The sequence below is a fragment of the Mastigoproctus giganteus genome, chromosome 6, assembly GCF_048544385.1.
Source record: "Mastigoproctus giganteus isolate SK-2022 chromosome 6, ASM4854438v1, whole genome shotgun sequence".
Taxonomy (NCBI): Eukaryota; Metazoa; Arthropoda; class Arachnida; order Uropygi; family Thelyphonidae; genus Mastigoproctus; species Mastigoproctus giganteus.
In genome coordinates, this window is record NC_143580.1 from 109,405,862 (window position 1) to 109,426,182 (window position 20,321).

At 38.4% G+C, this 20,321-nt stretch overlaps 1 protein-coding gene across 2 annotated transcripts in view; it reads right to left on the bottom strand.

Annotated features, from left to right (window-relative positions):
* Positions 1–19,699, bottom strand: part of LOC150084504 (uridine phosphorylase 2-like) — a 143,519-nt gene extending 123,820 nt beyond the window's left edge. The window contains exon 1 of one of the 2 annotated variants that reach the window (XM_090375251.1): positions 19,617–19,699. In XM_090375251.1, the coding sequence (XP_090231377.1) occupies positions 19,617–19,645 (29 nt within the window). In that variant the 5' untranslated portion in view covers positions 19,646–19,699. Of the gene's footprint in view, positions 1–4,442; positions 4,550–19,616 lie in introns of those variants that run through there. The other variant, XM_090375250.1, reaches the window with a different exon arrangement.
* Positions 19,700–20,321: the final 622 nt, after the last annotated feature.

The window sequence follows — 20,321 nt, forward strand, 5'->3', positions numbered from 1 at the left end:
CGTCTGTCACAAACTAAACTTATACATGTACTAAGGAATCTCGACCAAGCAAAAAATAACCAACATATTGCATCTTTCCTTTCCTTTCACCCGGACTTTACAATTTTGAAATTTGTGCAGCCAGATGCCTTCTGCATATCATGTAATTCCAGTTTTATGTATTCCTGAACTACATTTATTGCATTAACAACGTTAATATCTGGAGAATTGTGTTAGTCATTTCATGTCAATTGTATGTACTTGATTGATATTTGTGTCATTAATTTATTAGTATTCCTATTAGTTGTATTATATTTTAAACGTGTGTTCTTATATACTGTAAGTCCCTACAGCTGTTTCAATGGTTGTCATTGTAATTCTGATCATTATAGGTGGTACATCTCGACATGGCCACTTCGGTCCGTCACCTTATATAGTATGCCTCTGGACAAACCTCAGACCACTGGCCTGTTTGTCTTTATATTGTCTCTCTGTATTGTGTGTGTCTGATACACACTTGCAAAGTGGTAAACAAGAAAAAATAAACACACTTTTATCTTACACTGTTAGCAGTACAAGAAAAATATTTTTGTTAGTGTAGTGTTATTCGGATTTATAAAAAAAAAAAAAAAAAAAAAAAGATTGCAAACCCTCTTGTAGGGGGGGGACTCTAGGCAAGTCAGGCAGTATAAGAGAATCAGACACTAACGCCAGCAGGTTTTTCAAGATTTTCTGACTCTTTCAGCTAAAGACGAACCTTTCAAAATCATACTGCTACAATGTGATCTTTCAAGGTCATATGCTAGCAATCGATTTGTCGCGTTCGGAAGAATAAAAGAGCTAACTGTAGGCAGTGATCGACTTCGGATTAGAGCTTACTGCGACTGGTGATGTGTTTATTGTTCCGGAGAGAACTGGGAGAAGCAAACGGACATCTCAAGGTCACTCACTTCACCTTTTCTTCCATAATGTTAGTACGAAGAGAGAAGCCGAGTGTGACCTTGAGCGGCCTGTTATGTTTTCCTCCTGCTCTTTTCTTTTGAACGCTCCTCCGAGTACGACTCCTAAAGATTAATCTTTAGTTTAATGAGGTATACACAGAGGCAGATTTAACGGCGGGCGCACCGGGCGCGCGCCCTGGGCCCCGACTTCTGAAGGGCCCACGCAAAACCCCAACAAATTAGTTGAACATATTAGTTCAAAACTTTGTGATTATTATTATGCTATTATTAATTATATTATACATATATTATATTCAAATCTTATTGGAAATAAAACATTAATAGTACATAATATTTTTTATTTATTTAAAAAAATGGTTAACATGTATTTTTATTTTCCCTGTCTCTCTCTCTTTTTTTTTAAGGGGCCCAATATTTTCTTCTGCGCCTGGGGCCTCAACCGACCTTAATCCGCTCCTGGGTATACAACCAAAAAAGTAACAGACAAGTCAGCAGAACAAGCAAAACTGTAACTGGGCAGGGTGGTAGGGGATTACAGGATTCAGACAGAGTAGACACAGCGGAGTAGGGAGTTATAATACTAAATGTGTGTTTGGATCTGGTATAACTACTCGTATTTATGAACTTCTTGCATGACACGTTTTTTAACAATAAACTAAAATAGCCGTGTTGCAATGTTAGAAAACCAGATACAATTGTCAGAACAATATTAGAATCAATACACACTTTTATGAAATTAACTGATACACATTGATCTTTAAGTTAAACTGCAGTTGTCGGAAAGAGTCCGTGTACATCTGCTACCGGTAAAGTGCGTTGGTGCACAGAGTTCGGGTCCATATCTGAATTAAGCGCGTTCACAGAGAAGGATCTCAATGGATCAGGGGCAGAATGCCCGAAGGGACAACTGGAAATTTTCCATGATTCCCAAGCAGCACTTTTAAACTTATTTTACTATTTACCCTTAAATTTATTTAAAAAACGCCGGTAAAAAAATATATATATTTAAAAAATATAAAGTGTTTACAAGTGTTTTTGAGGTCCCAACTGTTTTGGTCATGCTGCGTTTGTTCATACGATTTATCACATATTATGTTTGTACAAGTATGTGTTCTGTAAGCTTTCGCTTACTATGGAAGCATGGTGTGAAGTTATACATGGAACCTACTTCAATAGAAATGCGACAGCGAGAAAATTCTAAGTAGAGCTGTTTTAGTTCTCTCTCTCTCTCTCTCTCTCTCTCTCTCTCTCTCTCTCTCTCTCTCTCTCTCTCTCTCTCTCTCAGGAAGGTCAAATGGATAAGGGAAATGGAAGGGGCAAACACGTACTTCTATTGTAGGAAGCAAAAATTAGTAAAGCTCGTAAGATGGCCAAGGGCAGACCAGATTAAAGAGGATTAAACAAGAAAAAGGGGAGAGGAAATTGAAGAATATTTGAGATATAAGGGACGTATAGGCGGGAAAATAGGGTCAGTTCTGGGTGAATTCGGAGTGGTGTTTTTAAAGGGCTGTCGAAGTCCAATGGGGGATATGGAGAAGTGTAGTTGTGTGTAGGAGCAGCCGCGGAGAATTTTAGAGCCATGGTCTTAGTTAGTGGCGTGGGCTGTAGTGAAGTTAGAGAGGAAGACAGGATCAACTTTTCGTTGATCGTTGAATGTGGACGAACGTCGGGTCCAATAGGTTTCATAAAATTATGAGGAACATTTAGAAAGCCTAAGGAATCAGAGAAAGGGTTGGAGATTCGGAAATAAGAATGGAAAGGCATACAAGGTCTTAGAAAATTCAGAATGAAAGAAATCCCGTGCTTAGCAGACTGCCGTCCTGACAAACAAAGAAAAGAAACTGTAGTAGAAATTTTCCTTAAGAACGTTACTCTAAAATATTGTCCAGAGGAGTAATAATAAATTGCTAAAAAGAACCCATTAAGAGGCAATCGGTGTTCCTAGGAATCCTTGACTTTTTTACAAAGTAGTACCTCTAATGAAATGGGTCTGAATTCTCGGAAGGAATATACATAATGGTGATTATAAGGACTGTCCCTAGACCATATATGAACAGAAATTTTGATGTGTGATAATAAGAGTTCGGATATATTGTGAATAATAGCTTGTGTAATCTTAGAATAATTAATATATATAGGAATGGTATTTCATTGAAATTATTATTGTGAAAACCAATTGGTGTAATTGTAGAATGAATTTGTATACATATAGGAATGACCAATTATGGATGTGTGGAAATAAGGACTGACTATTATGGAAATTTAAGTGTTTTTTTTTTTTTTTTTTTTTTTTTTGTAGAATGATTTAACGTTATAGGAGAAGGTATGTGTACTTTGTGTATTGATTGTTATATTAAATTTCTTTAACAGCTACTAGTGTCCGGATTGAGTTGAGTCACCGTACTGAGTTTTCTAACAGGATTTGGAACTTCCATTAGTAGTCAGAGGCCCAAAATCAAACACTGATTAAGGTAGGAATTACCGACTTTAGTTAGCTATTTTTAGCAATGGGCTTTAGCCAGAGAGTAAACGAAACAAACAACTACAGTTCACAGGCCGCTATGCAAATTGTGGGGAGAGGGAGGGCTGGAAAAGGTTTTCCAGATGATTTGCTATGAATTTTCTAAGCTGATTTAAAAATACAGAAATAGGAAACATTGGTAATGTAAATTACACACATAAAAAGTGTTAATACATTATAAAGAGCTCTATAAAGAATGTGAAAAGTAAAAATAAGCAGCATTCAATTAAACTGAAAGGTCAGAATTCATGAGAAAACTGAAAGGTCAGAATTCATGAGATACCTGGTTCCTGGGCCGACCGGGGTAGCCAGGTAGGTAAAGTGCATGCCTGGCAACCCAAAGGTCGCGGGTTCGATTCCCGCCTCGGGCTTGGATCACAGTAAAATTCAAAAACTTTGGGAGGTGCATTATGGCCACAGAAGCTGATGTGCCAACAACTAACAAGAAAAAAAAAACCCTGGTTCCTGGGCAACGCGACGCTGTCAGTGCGTTTGTTGTTTGCAACTGCTGTTACTCTTAGTTGCTCTAACACAGCCCAGGTATTTACTTGTTCCATGATGACTCCCAGCAATCCTTCAAATACCTGGCACCTTGCTTTTCAGGCTGCTGCTCAACAGAAACAAGGTTAAATATTTTTTAACCTTCGTTTCCATTTTTTAATAAAAGCATTTTTATGGAAATATTTATCCGACTTATTCGCTATGATTAATTACGAATGTGATCCGGCATGTGGCTTAAACTCCTCAAACTTAGCATTTTAGCAACGATTAATAATCGAAACCCTTTGATCTTAATTAATGAAAGTAAATTTCGAACCAGAACGACATTCTGACATATTCGGCCCAATTCACCACTGTTGTTAACATTCTCCAGATATCGAATAAGAAGTCATACCCTTCTCGCTTCGATTATAGCACAGCTAATTAATACATTACATATTTCACCCAGCAGTTAAAAACATGTAAACTAGATGACTTACCATTCGATATTAAAATCCACATGCCATTTGGTTTCCATAATTTCAGTCGTTGATTGTGAAGACACAGCGCAGGCCAGTTAAATGATGTTGTAACAGGGAAAAGAGAGCCTCAACATTTCATTAGCGTCATCTGTTCGGCAACAGAGGTTGCTAAAATTACCGCAAGTGGTTTACTCAGAAAGGCACGTGTTCAACATGCGAGTGACGAAAGCTCAAGAGCGAAAGTGTTAAGAGTAATCGTTTGTGTACTTTCTGTACAAGCAAAAAAGAAGGGAATTTGTGAAGATAAAAAAAAAAGTGCCTAATGTGCGAAAAATCGTTGATAATTTCAAAAATTATCCACATTAACTATTGATTCACTTTTCCGGTTTTTAAACAAGGGCATAGAGGGGAGTGATATCCCTACTAAAGGATAATGACTAGAATAGCACATAATTATTCAATTTCATTCAAAAGTGGGAAACGTTAAACATTTTATTTTCACAGATTTTAGCATTATTGAAACACAACTTCTAACATGAATTCATCAAGAAATATAACAATCATCTCTAAAATGAGCAGATGTAAGCAAGTGCGCAAACGTAATGATCTTAATCTGACAATTGCCAACTGGCAGTGAGATTTGACTGTTCCAGAAATAATTTTGTCAGCCCCCACTCTAAATTTTCATAAGTCAGTGAAGTCAAAACGCTTTTGGTTTCTGTTCCATCATGTTAAGTTCTGAATCAATTCAGGGCGTGACAAGAATGAAAAAAAAAAAAAAATAAATAATAATAATACTGTAATAATAGAAACGTATGTCAGACTCTGAATAGTTACGATGCTGTATCTATTCCGATTTAAAAAAAATGACTATGCATTTATCAATGGTAAAGCAATAATAATAAGCAACGTGACATTTTACTAGGTACGTGTCTGCTTATTTTTATTTATTATTTGACTGTTTTTTATTATTATTGAAAACTCCATAGCCGTTTTTTTTTTTTTTTTTAATTTAAACAGCCAGGGCTTCGTAACAGTTCAGTTTCGATCCTGAAAGTATCTCAGGTATTAAATACCTTGAGTGTGTGTTGCTGACTTTTAGGAGCACCAGTAATTAAGACTATATTGCTTAATTATGTCTGTAGAAATGTGTTCACGGACCGATTTGAGTGTTGTGCGTGCTGAAAAACCCGGAATAATTTAAAGGGGTGGATGACACTACTCCCTCTTCCTGAGATCGGCTAATTACAGCCAATACTGAAGGGATCTTTAGAAACGAATAATTTATCGACGGGATTCGAACCCAGACCTCTTCAAATAAGTAACAAGTGACGAAACGTTATGCTCTCATGGAGGATGTGTGTTTGCGCTTTACTGGATTTATTGGAAATCGTAACCGAAGAAATAACTATAAGTCAATGGATATAAGACATTATGAGAAATATTCAAGAGATTTATCCTGGAAGTCACAAGCATCTGTTCCACTGGGGCAATCAACATGCCATTTGTTCCGGAAAGAAAAATGCCAGAGTGGATGACAAGAGAAGTTAATGGTTTAATTGAACAAAAGAAAATATTATAAAACCAGTGATGGGATAGGATGGGCTAAAGTCGCAAAAATACTAGCAAATAGAACTAAAATGGAGACAAAGAGTTCTTTATCGCATATGAATACAAAAATGTAAAGTGAGTTAATCAGATATGTTTCTTACTTGATCGAAGTGGAAGAGTCATTCAAAGCCCAGCAAAAGCGAGAAACGAATAATTACTTCACAATGATGTTTACAATTCAAGGACTATTCGAATCACGAAGGAACAAATCCAAACAGTCAGACTGCTGTAAATTTAGAGATATAACGAATTGGAGAAGAGTCTATTGGAAAATCTACTGAAGGAGAGGACGTTACATCTTGTTACACTAAACGATCACGGTACGAGATCGTGAAGGGGAAGTCGCGCCTGACCAATGAAGTTAATTATTATGCCGCTTATTACTTATTATTATGGTATCTTTAATGCATCACGGTACGCAATGGTATCTTTAATGCATCACGGTACGCAATGGTATCTTTAATGCATCACGGTACGAGATGGTGAAGAGGAAGTCGCGCCTGACCAATGAAGTTAATTATTATGACGCTTATTACTTATTATTATGCAGTTAATTATTAATTAACTGGGAAAAGTATGTCATTATAGCTTTGTATACAAAATCCAAAGTCTCTATGTTGAAGCAAATTAGCCATTTATGTCTCTTCGAAGCAAGCATTTCCTTTGCAATACGCTTTTAAAATGACCCTTCCCAATCTGTTTGTGGACATCAGATTTTGAACCACAATGGGAAAATCAGTATAACACCCATCAGACAGCCAACCAAACATTTAGCATTCGGATCCAAAGACTATTAACTGACTTGGATGTCACTTTGGATACTGCTTCTCTATCATCTGGGCAACTCTTTCCATCCTGGCATGCTCACTATTGTGAGACTTCTTACTCGAGAAGTGGGAAAAGGGTGGCACACCTAATATTATTTACCAGTAATTCTTGGCAGCACATCCAGCAGAACATCCCTATTTTCTGCTGGTGTACACGGATGGCTCCAAGTCATGTGTGGGATCAGCTTATGTTCTGTATCCAACTAAATCCCACCACAGGCTGAGTTGCATGCAATAGAGCTAGCCTTGGACCACATTAAATTGGCCATTACCATGGCTGTATGATATACAAAGATTCCTTAACTGTATTGCAGGCCTTGTCATCATTGAGGTACAGTTTCCATCCAGTGATGTCTCGGGTTCAGGAAATGCTACATTCTCTTCGGAATTTGACATTCGCTTTTGTTGACATTCTGACAGTTTTGGAATCGAATGTCAGATTTTCATCTGACATTCGATTTCAAAACTTGATAACTAGACATCTCAGAGAGAGAGAGAGATTATTAACATCAGTAAAATAAATGCGGGAGGTATATTTTCACTGAGAGGTGAGACAAACTATAGATCACGAAATCCTAAGGATTGATCTTATTAAGTAACAAAGGATTGATCTCATTAAGTTTACCTTGGGCTGCGTGTTTTAGATCACAAAAGACTTTGGTAAAGTACGTTTTGCGATGGGAAGAAATGAGATTGAGACTTGTTTCGTTTTTTTTTTTTTCCCCCTTCTTTTCTTTTGCAAATTACTTAATACGCCTTCTCAATCAATTAAGCAGAAAAAGTAGTGTCGTGAATAGCGATATAAGATTTATAAATCAACAGATACCAAATCACTTATGCAATTTAGCAAATGTTAGAAAAACTTGATCAAGCCTATCTGTAAACTTTTGGCCGTGAAGGGAAAGTGCAACACTATTTAACCTTGTAACCAGTTACAATCAAATGTTGTTGCAATAAAGATTCTCATTCTCTCTCTCTCTCAAACACCCAGTAACATATCGACATATTTGCCCAATTTTTCTGTTCTAACGATGTGATGTCAGTTGGATAAATACTTCTTAATATTCTTAGAAATTATGTAGCTCAATGCCGACATAAAAATTCCTCTTATAATTCTGTATTTTGTGATTTCCTGCTGCCACCGATATACAACTGAAAACGTCACGTGATCCTTAATTGTTCTTGAGAGGTCATTTGTCTTCCAGACTTACATGATAAATATGGTTGTTAAAATGGGGCTCTGGATGTTATGATATGGGCAAGGTTTCCACTAGTGTAAATCGCAGCGCCACCAATCAACTTCCTTACTTTATTATATTAAAAATATCCTTATATTTGGGCAATTAAAGTATAATTCGGTGCAGTTACGAGTAGAAGAATAATGTGATTAAATGAAAGAGTATTAACAGTAATAATGAGTAGAGTAATCTAACTTCCAGATATTGACACATCCGGTTTACACACAGGACAAATAGATTTTTTCGCTTTTTCCTTTCTCATAAATGCGCTGTCGGGCCAAGTGACTAAGGCCATGATGTAGTTAAGTTTATCGTGCAGACAACCTTCCAGGAACTGACAACTATTCTTTCTTCTTGAAAATTAAAAGAAATTGAATAAAAATTTTACCATATATGAATTTAAAAATTCATATAAATTTACCAGTAATTCTTGGCAGCATTGAATATGATTATTCAATTAAAAATTCAATTCAATTAAAAGATTATATTCAATTAAAATATAAATATATATATTTAGAATAAATAAAATAATGTTTCTTTTTTATAAATTCTAATATCATTGCAGGCTTAAATTTTAATATTTTTAATGTTCGAATAACACTGCAGATTTAAACTACTTTCAGTGTCATTGTCATTCTTAACGATGGCGTACCATATTCTCCGAGTTTATATTTTTTAGTCAATCAAATAATTGTACATATGGTAATTAACTAATTTTCCCTAATTCTATTATTAAACCTTCTTATACTAAATTACAGCAGCTCATTTTAATAAGGCGCTATATACATTAAATGTTACTATAGCTTGGCTCAATAAAATATATCTTATATATGCACACAGTGGAAAATTTATTCTGCATCCACCACTGTTGGGATCTACAGACAGAAAATATACCTCCATACTGAGCACTACAGACAGAAAACACTGTTTGTAGTGCTCAGTATGGAGCAGTACTTTGTTTTTTGAATGTTTTCCAAAAAACACACCTCTGTTTTCTGGTTGCAAGCGGATTCATAAGTCTATAAGTCCTTCAGTTTTCACTCACAGGTGCTCCATTCTGGCACCCGCAAGTCGAAAGAACCGCTCCTCCCGAGCGGTTCTTTCGCTCGCGAGGAGCGGAATAAGTTAGATATCTTACTAAAATGAAATCTATCTAGTCAACTACCACGTTTAAGTAGGCTGGGTCACCTAGATATTGATCCAATCAGAGGTACACTATTGTCTCCCAAAAAATCATGTCTCCTTCCAGGACATTTCCTTGTTACTGTCTCCACAAAATAAAATACAAAAATATTTTTAGTCATATTGGCTAACAAGAATCACAATTGTTTGGAGTTAAATGCTTTTACGTTTGCCATTAAACAAGAGTTTACCGATAGATAGTAGAGATCCGCCCTCCGGGAATGGGGCGGTAAAGTATAAGTGTATTCGTGTCTAACAGAACCAGGGGTTCCCCCAATCTCCGCGTATTGTACATTGTTATGTGTCACAGTTCATTGTTAAGGCCAGAGATTTAAAAGTGTATGGGTTTTGGAAGGTGTAATGTCGTGCACCGTTGTTCATCTGGAAATTTAGCCGTTGGACCCCTAATGAAAACCACCGTTGCCCACACTTAGCTCCATGGAGGCAGACCAGGTACCCAGTAGTTTTATATTTACTCTGGTAGCCCCTGCCACCTAGTTTTCTGAGATTTCAGTGGTTAGGGCCTTAAAAAAAGAAAAAAAAAAAGCTATCATAGGGGTGAGCGCTAGAATTGAAAAGGCCAAATGTTCATAAACGTGATTTAATTTAGACGTAATTAAAAGTTTGATCTTGTGTGGGGCATATGCTAGCTATAGGTAGGATAGGGGGAGGCTGAAGACTGGGGGAGTGAAAGGTAGAAGTATTGGGACGATAGAGAAGGCAATCCCAATATGGTCGGTGAGGCAGGCACAGGCCTCACCAGGAAAAAAAGAGAGAGGCAGGAGAGGGGAACAGAAAACCGTCTCCCCCCCTCTCCAGGGAAGGGTCTTATAGAGGTGAGCCAGGTCAGGGTGCCCGGCTCAGATCACCTAGAGGCGCTAGGGCATGATTGCCATCATAATGTTCTGTCATAGATCATGAGATCAGTGGAGTTCCTATTCAGTTTGCTCATTTCAATGATTGTTCATGTCCGGGTGTAGACGTTGTAGTTAGATTTCAGTAAGTGTTGGAATTTCACAGCTTGCTTTAGGGGCCTACATGTAGAGTGGAAGACTGAATGCTGGGTGGAAAAGATTCAAGTATGGGGATAATAGTGAAGACATCCCAAGGAATGTCAGTGGGGACAAGCCCCACCATGACAAAATGGGGTGGCAGGAGAGGGGAAACGGAGGACCATCTCCTCCCCTGCCGAGGAAGGTGATTAAAAAGGTGAGCCTTGTTAGGACACGTGGCTCAGATTGCCTAAAGGCGCTGGGACAATATTGCCGTTTCTATATCTTGTCAATGGTCATGTGTCCAGTGAGAGTTCCTATTCAGGTTGTTGTCCACTTGGGCAAGGGCGGCAACGTGTTCCCGAAACCTGACTTGTCAAGTAGGGGGCACGGCCAAAGATCAATTAAAGATAAAATTACAGATAAGATTTTAAGAGTTGCTGCTCAAGTAGCGCATTATACAAGTAGTGCAGGTATTAGTGATGATGTCTCACTAAATGTGTTGATTTCCAGATGTTCTGAGCCTTAATATTCCGATCCTGCAATTTGCATGATATAACTGAAACTCAGATTCTTCATACCAAGTACTTTTTTCCCACTTCTTCAACACAGAATTTATTTATTTGTCGCTATCACTGAAATGGCGATGCATGGTAGCAACATATAACTAAAATGAATAGAACGTGAAAAAAAAAAAAAAAAAAAAGCAAAAACTAAAGTTTCATAAATGAAGAAATTAACGTAACATTAATTCCAAAATTGCTAACAACTGGCGGAAAACGGAACAAGCAATTTACACCAACTATTTAGCTTTAAATAGTTAGTACAAAGACTAAAAAAAGTCTCCACATATTATTAACATACAGTGCTAATAAAGAAATTCCTGTGACAATTAAGCAGAAAGTTCAAAAAATTAGTGGCCGAAAGAATAGTAGATGATTCCAGAAACAAAAAATCTATTAAATTTAATGAGAATATTCTTAATCCATGAACCTGCAGAAAAAATTATTTATGAGTCACTTATTTAGAATCAGCGGTTGTAGTTATTGTTACCTTCTTAAACTGCCTTTGGTCTTATACAGTATGTGCTGCTGCTTTCTTTCTCCGTTTATATCGTTGATCACTTTAATAAACTGAAGTGTCCTGAGAGAACAAGCGATATCGCTTACGTTAATCTAGTGTGGCGACCAGCTACAGTATGTCGGATAGTGAAACGTTGCTCTTTCATCACAATGTTATGTTTTCCACTATCAAAAACCTTATCAAAGATCGCCATTTCGTCTATGTGGGTAATACTAGACAAAATAAAAGAAATTCCGGTAAAATTTATGACCCCCCCCCCCCCCCCCACACACACACACACACACAAATATCTGCTATTTCCTGCGTATTTGAATTCCAGTAAGTTGTCACCACAGTATCATACGTTGCAAAGCACAAAAAGGCAAGAAAACTGATATCTAGTGTGTATCACGGCACTTAGCATAGGCACATGATGCAAGAAAACAAGCTTATATAGCATCAGCCAAAAATTTAAAAAAAAAACACACCCTTCTCATTTCACCCATCCACTCGCTCCAAATGTTAATCTAGTACTGCCTTGAATCTGTTTAAGCTATCAACTTCTACAACGACAGATAGAAGTTTGTTCCACCAATCAACCACCTGCTGGCTAAAGGCAAACTTCCGTACATCTGTGCTACAACTGTCTTTCCTCAATTTGAATTTATGCCCTCTCAGGTGATTATTCTGAGCAAGAGGAAGAATCCCATCAGCATTGAGCCTAGTCTCCAGACACTGTAATTTCCAAAAGTTAAGACTCTTCGTAAGAGCAACCCTTTGTTCCATTCACTAATTTGTTGCCCTTCTCTGTACTCGTTCCAACAGCTCTACATTCTTCTTAAAATGAGGCCTCCAGACCTGTATACAGTACTTAAGGTGTGGAGTGACCATTGCCTTATACAAGGGGATAATCACCTCCTTATCCCTCCTAGAAAAATTCCTATATATCATTAAGAAGACACCATGAGCTACTCTTGCAGACCGTCTGCACTGTTCAGAAAACTTCATATCTGCCTGCACAATTACCCCCAGGTCCTTTTCGTTCTCTACCACTGTCAGTGTAGTACCGCAGATTTGATATGTTACTCTGGGGTTACTGCTTCCCATATGTAGTACTTTATATTTGTCAATGTTAAACTTCAGTTGCCACCTCTCAAAGCCCACCTGTTCAACCTTTCTAGATCCTGTTGCAGCAGCGTACTGTCATTAGTATCAATAACAACCCTGCCGACCTTCGTATAGTCTGCAAACTTAGCCATTAAGCCTGATATACCATCATCAATATCATTGATGAATACAGAAAATAACAATCGACCCAACACTGAACCCTGGGGGACTCCACTAATAACATTAGTCAACGAACAGCAGTGTCATTGATTACCACTCTGTCTTCTCCCACTCAACCATCCCTTTATCCATAGCAGCAATTTTCCTCCAATGCCACATTGCTCCAATTTGTGCAGCAGTTTTCCATGTGCAACAGTATCAAAAGCCTTTCTAAGATTCAAATATATGATATCAAAATTATTCTTTGCATCCAGTTCCTTTGTGACTACGTCATAGTATCCAATGAAATTGGTCAGAAAAGACTTCCCTTAAACTCATGCTGTCTCCGAGCTATAACTAAAGTCTTTTCTAGATGATCCAATTGTGGGGTTTAAAGCGCATCAGTGACTTAAACCAAATAACAACAAACACTGTGCTGCCACTTTATTAGGAACACCTGCCTAGTAGCGTGTTGAGCCTCATTTAGCCTTCAAAACAGCCTGAATTCGTCTAGGCATGGATTGAACAAGATGCTGAAAATGTCGTGCAGGAATGGAGTACCATGCAGACATGAGTGAGTCACGCTGTTCCTTGAGATTCGACGGAGGTGTAGACCTGCAGCGAACAGTCCTTTCCATCTCACCCCAAAGATGTTCAATAGAATTAAGATCCAATGACTGAACGGGCCACTGCAACAAAGAAAAGTCATTCTGATGTTCCTGGAACTATTCCATAGTGATTCGAGCTTTGTGCACCCGCGCATTATCCTGCTGGAAATAACCCTCTAACTGAGGATAAACTGTCAACATGTGCACCCGCGCATTATCCTGCTGGAAGTAACCCTCTGACTCAGGATAAACTGTCAACATGAACGGATGCACTTGGTCAGTAAGGATGTTTTTGGTACGATGTGGCATTCGGACGTGAATCTATGGGTATCAATGGATCCAAAGTGTGCCAAGAAAACAATCCCCACACCATAACACTGCCCCCCCCACCGCACAGTAGTCGTCAGACATGAGACGGGTCCATGGATTCATGCTGTTTTCGCCAAATTCTGATCCTTCCATCAACACGATGCACAAGAAACTTCGACTCGTCAGACCAAGTAACTGTTTTCCAATCCTCGATAGTCCAGTGCTGGTGTTGTTGTGCCCACAGGAATCGTACTCTCTTGTTGTTCATTGATAACAAAGGTACGCGATGTGGCCGTCGGCTATTGTAGCCCATTCGCGACAAAGTGCGACTAGTGGTCCGTTAAAATATTTTGTTCTGCGCACCAAGGTTGTATTCTGACGTGATATGCGACATTGTGGCCCGTCTGTTTGCTTGCAGAATTCTAGACATCCTCCTCTGACCTCTCTCATCAACAAACGATTTTCTTCCACAGGAGTACCGTTCAGAGAATGTTGGCGCCTCCGTAGCCAGTAGCAGCAGTGCGTAGCACACGCTTCTTGATTAGACCGGGGTTCGAGCCCGTGACTACCAAATACGGAGGATGTGGAAAGGTCAGGGAATGACCACCGCATATCTCCAGAGCAATATGGCCTTAGTTGCTAATGCTCCTAAAAACCAAATAACAAACAGAGAATGTTTTCTGTTCGTTGCACCATTCTTGATACTACACCCTTAAAACTGTGGTGCGTGAAAAGTTCAGGAGAACTGCCATTTCAGAGATGCTTTGTCCAGCAAGTCTTGCACCTCCTACCATGCCATGTTCGAAGGCCGTTAGATCACTCCTTTTCCCTATTCTTGCTATGGTTTGTACACTTAACTGATACTAGAAAGATTGTTCTGCTAAATTCATATCCACAACTGTGGTCATGTGATTTGCAACGTTGTGGGACAAACTATTTGTGTGCACAACATGGGTGTACCTAATAAAGTGGCAGCACAGTGTACTGCGCCGTATATATATATATATATATATATATATATATATATATATATATATATATGTAAATTTCTGTAATATATGTCTTTATATACCCAGGTGGTAGATGACTTTCATCAACCGGTGAAATACCACCACTTTGCTTATTGGAGGCTTGAAGTGGAGAAACCCATGTTTAGTCTCTAGAGCAAAGTTTCCGGCATCCCTCTCTCCCCATACTTCTCCTTCAACCCATGCACGGTACTAAGTACTATAGGTTTTGATACCTTTCGTGTTTGGGGTTCTCATAAAAAAAAATAAATAAATATATGATTTGTAAATTGAGCGTGTTCTGATCTATTCGCCTGTTTGAGTACAAAAAATTCGATTTCTAGGATGAAACTACATACAACCTCGCCTGAGACCGGCTAACTCAGCTACATTTTGAAAAAATGTCCATAATTTCTCGCGCCATTGATGGGATTCGAACAACGGCCATCCCACCCGGTATGGGGTGGGAAGGCCTGATTTAGAATATGCTTTTTTATATGCACTGTGCTACAAACAAGGGCATAGTTGCAGTAAAACTGATGTTCAACAAGAAAGATTTAATGGGAGGGAGGGGAAAATTTTTAAAGTTCATCATATTTTGCAAATTTATAAAAAGGGGAGTGCTGACATAAGTTGGACGACTCGAATCGACTATCGTAAAGTATTACGGCTGATATACGTAGCACATTATATTTATTTTTATTCTTTATAAATTTAGCAAGTTTAGCAAGTTAACCTTACTTATAATTCCTGATCATTCCTGATATTTCTAAGCAACAATACAAGATGCCAAAATGAGAAGAAAGCTATAATTTATTATTTTTTCCTCACTGAAAAATGCATTCGTTTTAAAATGTTTTCTTCGTGTCACTGAGGGATTCGAACCAGGTATTCAGTAAATATTGCTTAGTTTGTTGTGTTTGAGTAATGCCTTCACAAACTTAAATTAATTAGATATTAACAGTTTTATGCTTATATTTTAATAAATGTTACTAACGTTTTATTACGACAATTTTGCCCTTTTAGTAAACTTTTCGTGTTTTAATTATAACAGACAAAAGATTTAAAAGACAAAAATATTTTTGTCTTTTTATTATAACTAATGAGCTGATATCACGGCCAAAACACACAACATTTACAAATATAACCTCCAAGCACAATTCAAAAAACCGAATACTTTATTCAAATATTAAAGTCATCGGCCTATCAGGATAGGCTATACTATTCGTTTAACAAAAAGCGGAGACACTGCTGAATGATTAAGTCTGCGCGAAAGAACTACCTGCAACGCAGACAAATTCATGCCACAGTGGTCAAATATCGGAAATAATGATTACATGTAGAGGGTGATAATCACTATACCACTATTAAAAAACTGGTAATGACAGTTTAACGAGTTCCACAAACCTGGAAGGCGGCGAGGCAAAAGAACTAACATGAAGTGAACGGTGAAGGTCAAATCAAGAAATCTCTCTCTCTCTCTCTCTCTTTGATTCTTGTCCGTGTGCAGATAAGGTGACTACCCGCTCTCTAGTGAGACAACAGTATGATAGATACAGCTGACAGAGCAGAACAGAGATATTACTTTATGAAAAGAAAAAAAAGGGATGATAGGGCCTGTGACCTATCAAGGAGAGGCACATCTTAACAAAAACCTACCTTTTCAGGAGTATTTCTAGGTGTACCGCATTCGTTCTAGTGTAAGCGCTGATGTGTTGAATTTACACTTATGTGGGATCTCTCGGGCCAGTAATAATTTTTTTTTTTTTTTAAATCAAAGGTCTCTGTATCAGGAAATAACCTGATGTTATTTGAATTAAGTTAGTGCTCACAAGGTGAATGAAAAGTTTTGAGATGTATTTAGGGTGTTTAACTTAAATTTTATTGGAATTAAATTAATATACACCACTAAGTTTTTATGACAGACAATTCTTTATTGAGATAATTAAATGAAACTGCTGGGAGATGTTGTTTAAGGGCTTTAAGGAACAAGAGCAAAAATGCCATAATGCTCCTATGATACCAATCAGAGAAACCTCCTATGACTCCGCTTTCGGGAGGAAAACGACAAGCATTTTGTGATTGTAATGCTAGAGGAAAAAAAAAAAAAAAAAAAAATAGATACGTACAATGATAACCCAGTTTAATGTAATATAATATATTTTCTTTTTTTCTCAACCATGGACCCCAGTACACCAGGCCCATTCGTTACTACTGTAATGCTAATTATACCGCGTTACATGATTTGTTTTAAATTTGACTTTTTTTCTAAAATTCTTATTGTAGATATATTAATATCGATAAAATTTTATTCTGTATTAGGGATTTTCTTTTTCTTTTTTCTTTTTTTTTTTTTTTTTTTTCTCCCCAGAAAACTGATTTTTCTGTGTTTGTAACACGGCAAAATCAATTTCTGATGCTGATGATATCTTCTGGCTGCTTTTCTGTTGAAAACCTCCATATCAGCAGTGATATAATAAAAATAAATTTTCTGTTTATACTCCGGGACGACCAAACGGTCAGAGGAGTTCACAAGATAGATTGAATACAAGAAACAACACCATATTCAGCAGTCACGGGCTTGAACCCCGGTCACTCAAGGCACGTGTACTTATGCACCCGCGCGCCTGACCACTAGGCTACGGCGGCCTAATATCTGGTTTCTCAATACCTTCTTGCAAGAGAGAGTTATAGTTATTAAGTTGTTTTCTCTCGAAATGTTACCACAGGAGTGCTGTCGTCGTTTTTAATCACAGTAGTCTGTCTCCTTTTTACCAAAGTTATCATTATTCAACACTTTATAAACTTAGAACGCTACTTCGCCAGCTTTAAATACAAATTAGCAAACAAAAGTCAACTTTTATGAATGTCTCATTAAAACTCCACTCTACACATTTTAGATGTAGCATTACATCTAAAATGCAGACCTAGACAGACCTTGGCATCCTATTCAATTAGCAGCTATCAAATTGAATGGAGCAATCAATTCGAAAAGTTCGGTATTAATGCTATATAGTTTGAGATAGCTCAGAAAGCAACAAATGCTTTACGTGAGGGAGCCTGTTATCGTTAGCAAATACATCATCTCTACAATACATTCGATAATTCTCTACAGATCATTAATACGGACTCAGCAGCACACTTCAGCGTCAAGCAGCACTTTGCCAGCGACTACTGATTCATGAAATGGACTATCACTCTGATGGTGGCACATATTTGCCAACAAAAAAAAAAAAAAAAAAAAATGCGAAGGGGTCTTGCGCCTCACGACGACTGAAACGCCGCAGCTCTGAACATCAGGAGGCTTCCATCCTTAATACATGTACTCAGACTTCTATTCACAGCAGAAGTCGCCAAACCCTTCTTCTGGGATATACGAAAGGTTCAGTGATTTGTGCCTAAAGAATTCATCTAAATTAATATGGCATATACACAGCAAGAATATACCCAGCTCCTTGACATAACTTGGCTTCGACAATGCCCCTCGCATACACAATACCCGGACTCCCTCTCTCGCTGAAATCATAAACTAACTGATTCGGAAGCCTCCTAGAGCATTAGGTTCGGTGGACTATCTAGCGGCCGGACTGAGAACACCGTTTTAGAGCTGTACCCTCGGAATGTAAGGAAGACTGGATCTCGCCATGAAGTCCGCCATAACCTCAAAAGACATCAATCATACCGAATGATGGAAGCGATGAGAGGGGTTAGTCGGAGCTTTGCTCTGGAGACTAAACATGGGTTCCACCACTTCAAGCTTCCAATAAACAAAGTGATAGTATTGCACCACTTGATGAGAGTCATCTACCACCTAATATTTCCAGGTAACACAGTTGTTGTTATTTGGTTTTTAGGAGCATTAGCAGCTAAGGCCATATTGCTCCGGGGATATGCGGTGGTCATTCCCTGACCTTTCCGCATTCTCCGTATTTGATGGTAACTGGCTCGAACCCCGGTTTAATCAAGAAGGGTGTGCTATGCACTGCTGCTCCCGCCCACCTGGCTACGGAGGCGCCAGGTAACACAGAGGGAACGGCATTCCTCCATGTGCTGTGGGTGCCACACTTCGACCCCTGCTTACGTTTGTTTGTTTGTTGTTTGGTTTTTAGGAGCATTAGCAATTAAGGCCATATTGCTCCGGGATATGCGGTGGTCGTTCTCTGACCTTTCCGCATCCTTCGTATTTGGTGGTGACGGGCTCGAACTCCGGTCTCGTTGGTTTGCACATGGTTGGTCACCTCGAGTATACTAGGTGCCGTATTTCTGGGCTTGCACACAGGGGTTATACTCAAGGTTTACTAACAGTCCCACCAACGTGAAGGTGGAAACAGAGAATTTGGTTGTCGCAGAACGCCCGGATTTCGCCGAAATTCGCCCACTTGACTTAAGTGTCACCTGAATATCAGTTCAATCAGTGTTTTAGACTACCAGGTAGCAAGCCCAGTTTATCATACCTGAGAGAATGTCTGTGACAGCCTCAAGGACCAGATTCCTGCATACACACTATTCGGACTTCCTCCGATCACTATCTGGTAGAGTAGAGGTTGAGAGATTATACACTAGCTGATCCGGAAGTCTCCTACAGAGGCTTGCGGATCACTGGGTAGTCTACAGAACCGAACCAGTTCTGTTCTGTAGACTACCTAGCGGCCAGCCTGCAACCACCGTTTTCGAGCTGTGCCCTCGAAATGTAAGGAAGATTGGATCTTGCGACGATGCCCATCATATCTTCAAAAAATATCAGTCATACTGCATGATGCAAGAGAAGGTGGGGGGGGGGGGCTGGCGCTTTTCTCCGGAGACTAAACATGGGTTCTCTTTTATACTTTTGACATTTTCCGAAAACAGCAAAATTTATTCACCGATCTCTCTCTCTCTCTCTCTCTCTCTCCCACCTTATATTCAGCTTCTTGTATATGTAAATAATCAATTCAAAAATTAACCTAAACTTCTTGAAAAATGAAGAACTCAATTCATCTCTCTTTTTCCCCACAATAACACTGTATTTCTGATTTTTCAAAACAACTGAAAGTTCAATTGGCAATAAACAACTTCTGCTAACATCTTGGAAATAAAAACGTGTCTTTTACCTTTGAAACTCATCCACTGTATCAGCCATGAGTGCAGTATCCTAGGAACCTCCTCCTCTCGTTTCCTAACGACAGTGTGAAGGTGAGTGAGGACGAAGAATTACGGAGAATTCAGCAGACCGATCAATAGAGGAATCGTCCATTACCAAAAAGGTGGTAATCGGCATAAGGAAATGAGACAGTTCTTCCTACTTCCGTTTTGATAGCATGTGTTAATCAGATGATTCGCTCTTCTGAAATATTAAATTCGTATTAACATACATATTTGTATAAGTGAGCTTTGCAAACTATATTTACTAATACTTTTCTACTACCACCTGGAAACTCGCGAATGACGTCATGAAGATAACGATACAGTAACTCAACTACAGTTCGGCACACTTATAATAAATTAGGACAAAAAAATTTAAAAAGAATAGTACACGTGCCTACACACACACAAACTGCTAAATTCAGAGAAGTTATCAACTGTGTTAGACAATCGAAAGAAGTAATGCAGCGCTAAGGTTGCTGGAAGAGTGAAAAGCAAAGGGTAAGAATAAGACTATCCGGTGGTAACGAGGAACTACAATGCGAATAGCAAAGAATTAATAAATTTGTGTGCGACGGAATGAGCACTTTGCTAAATTAAACAGATGCAGTATCCCTACAAGCTGCAGGCTTATTACCTCTGGATCTACATCTCACGAACAAAGGTTTTGCTTA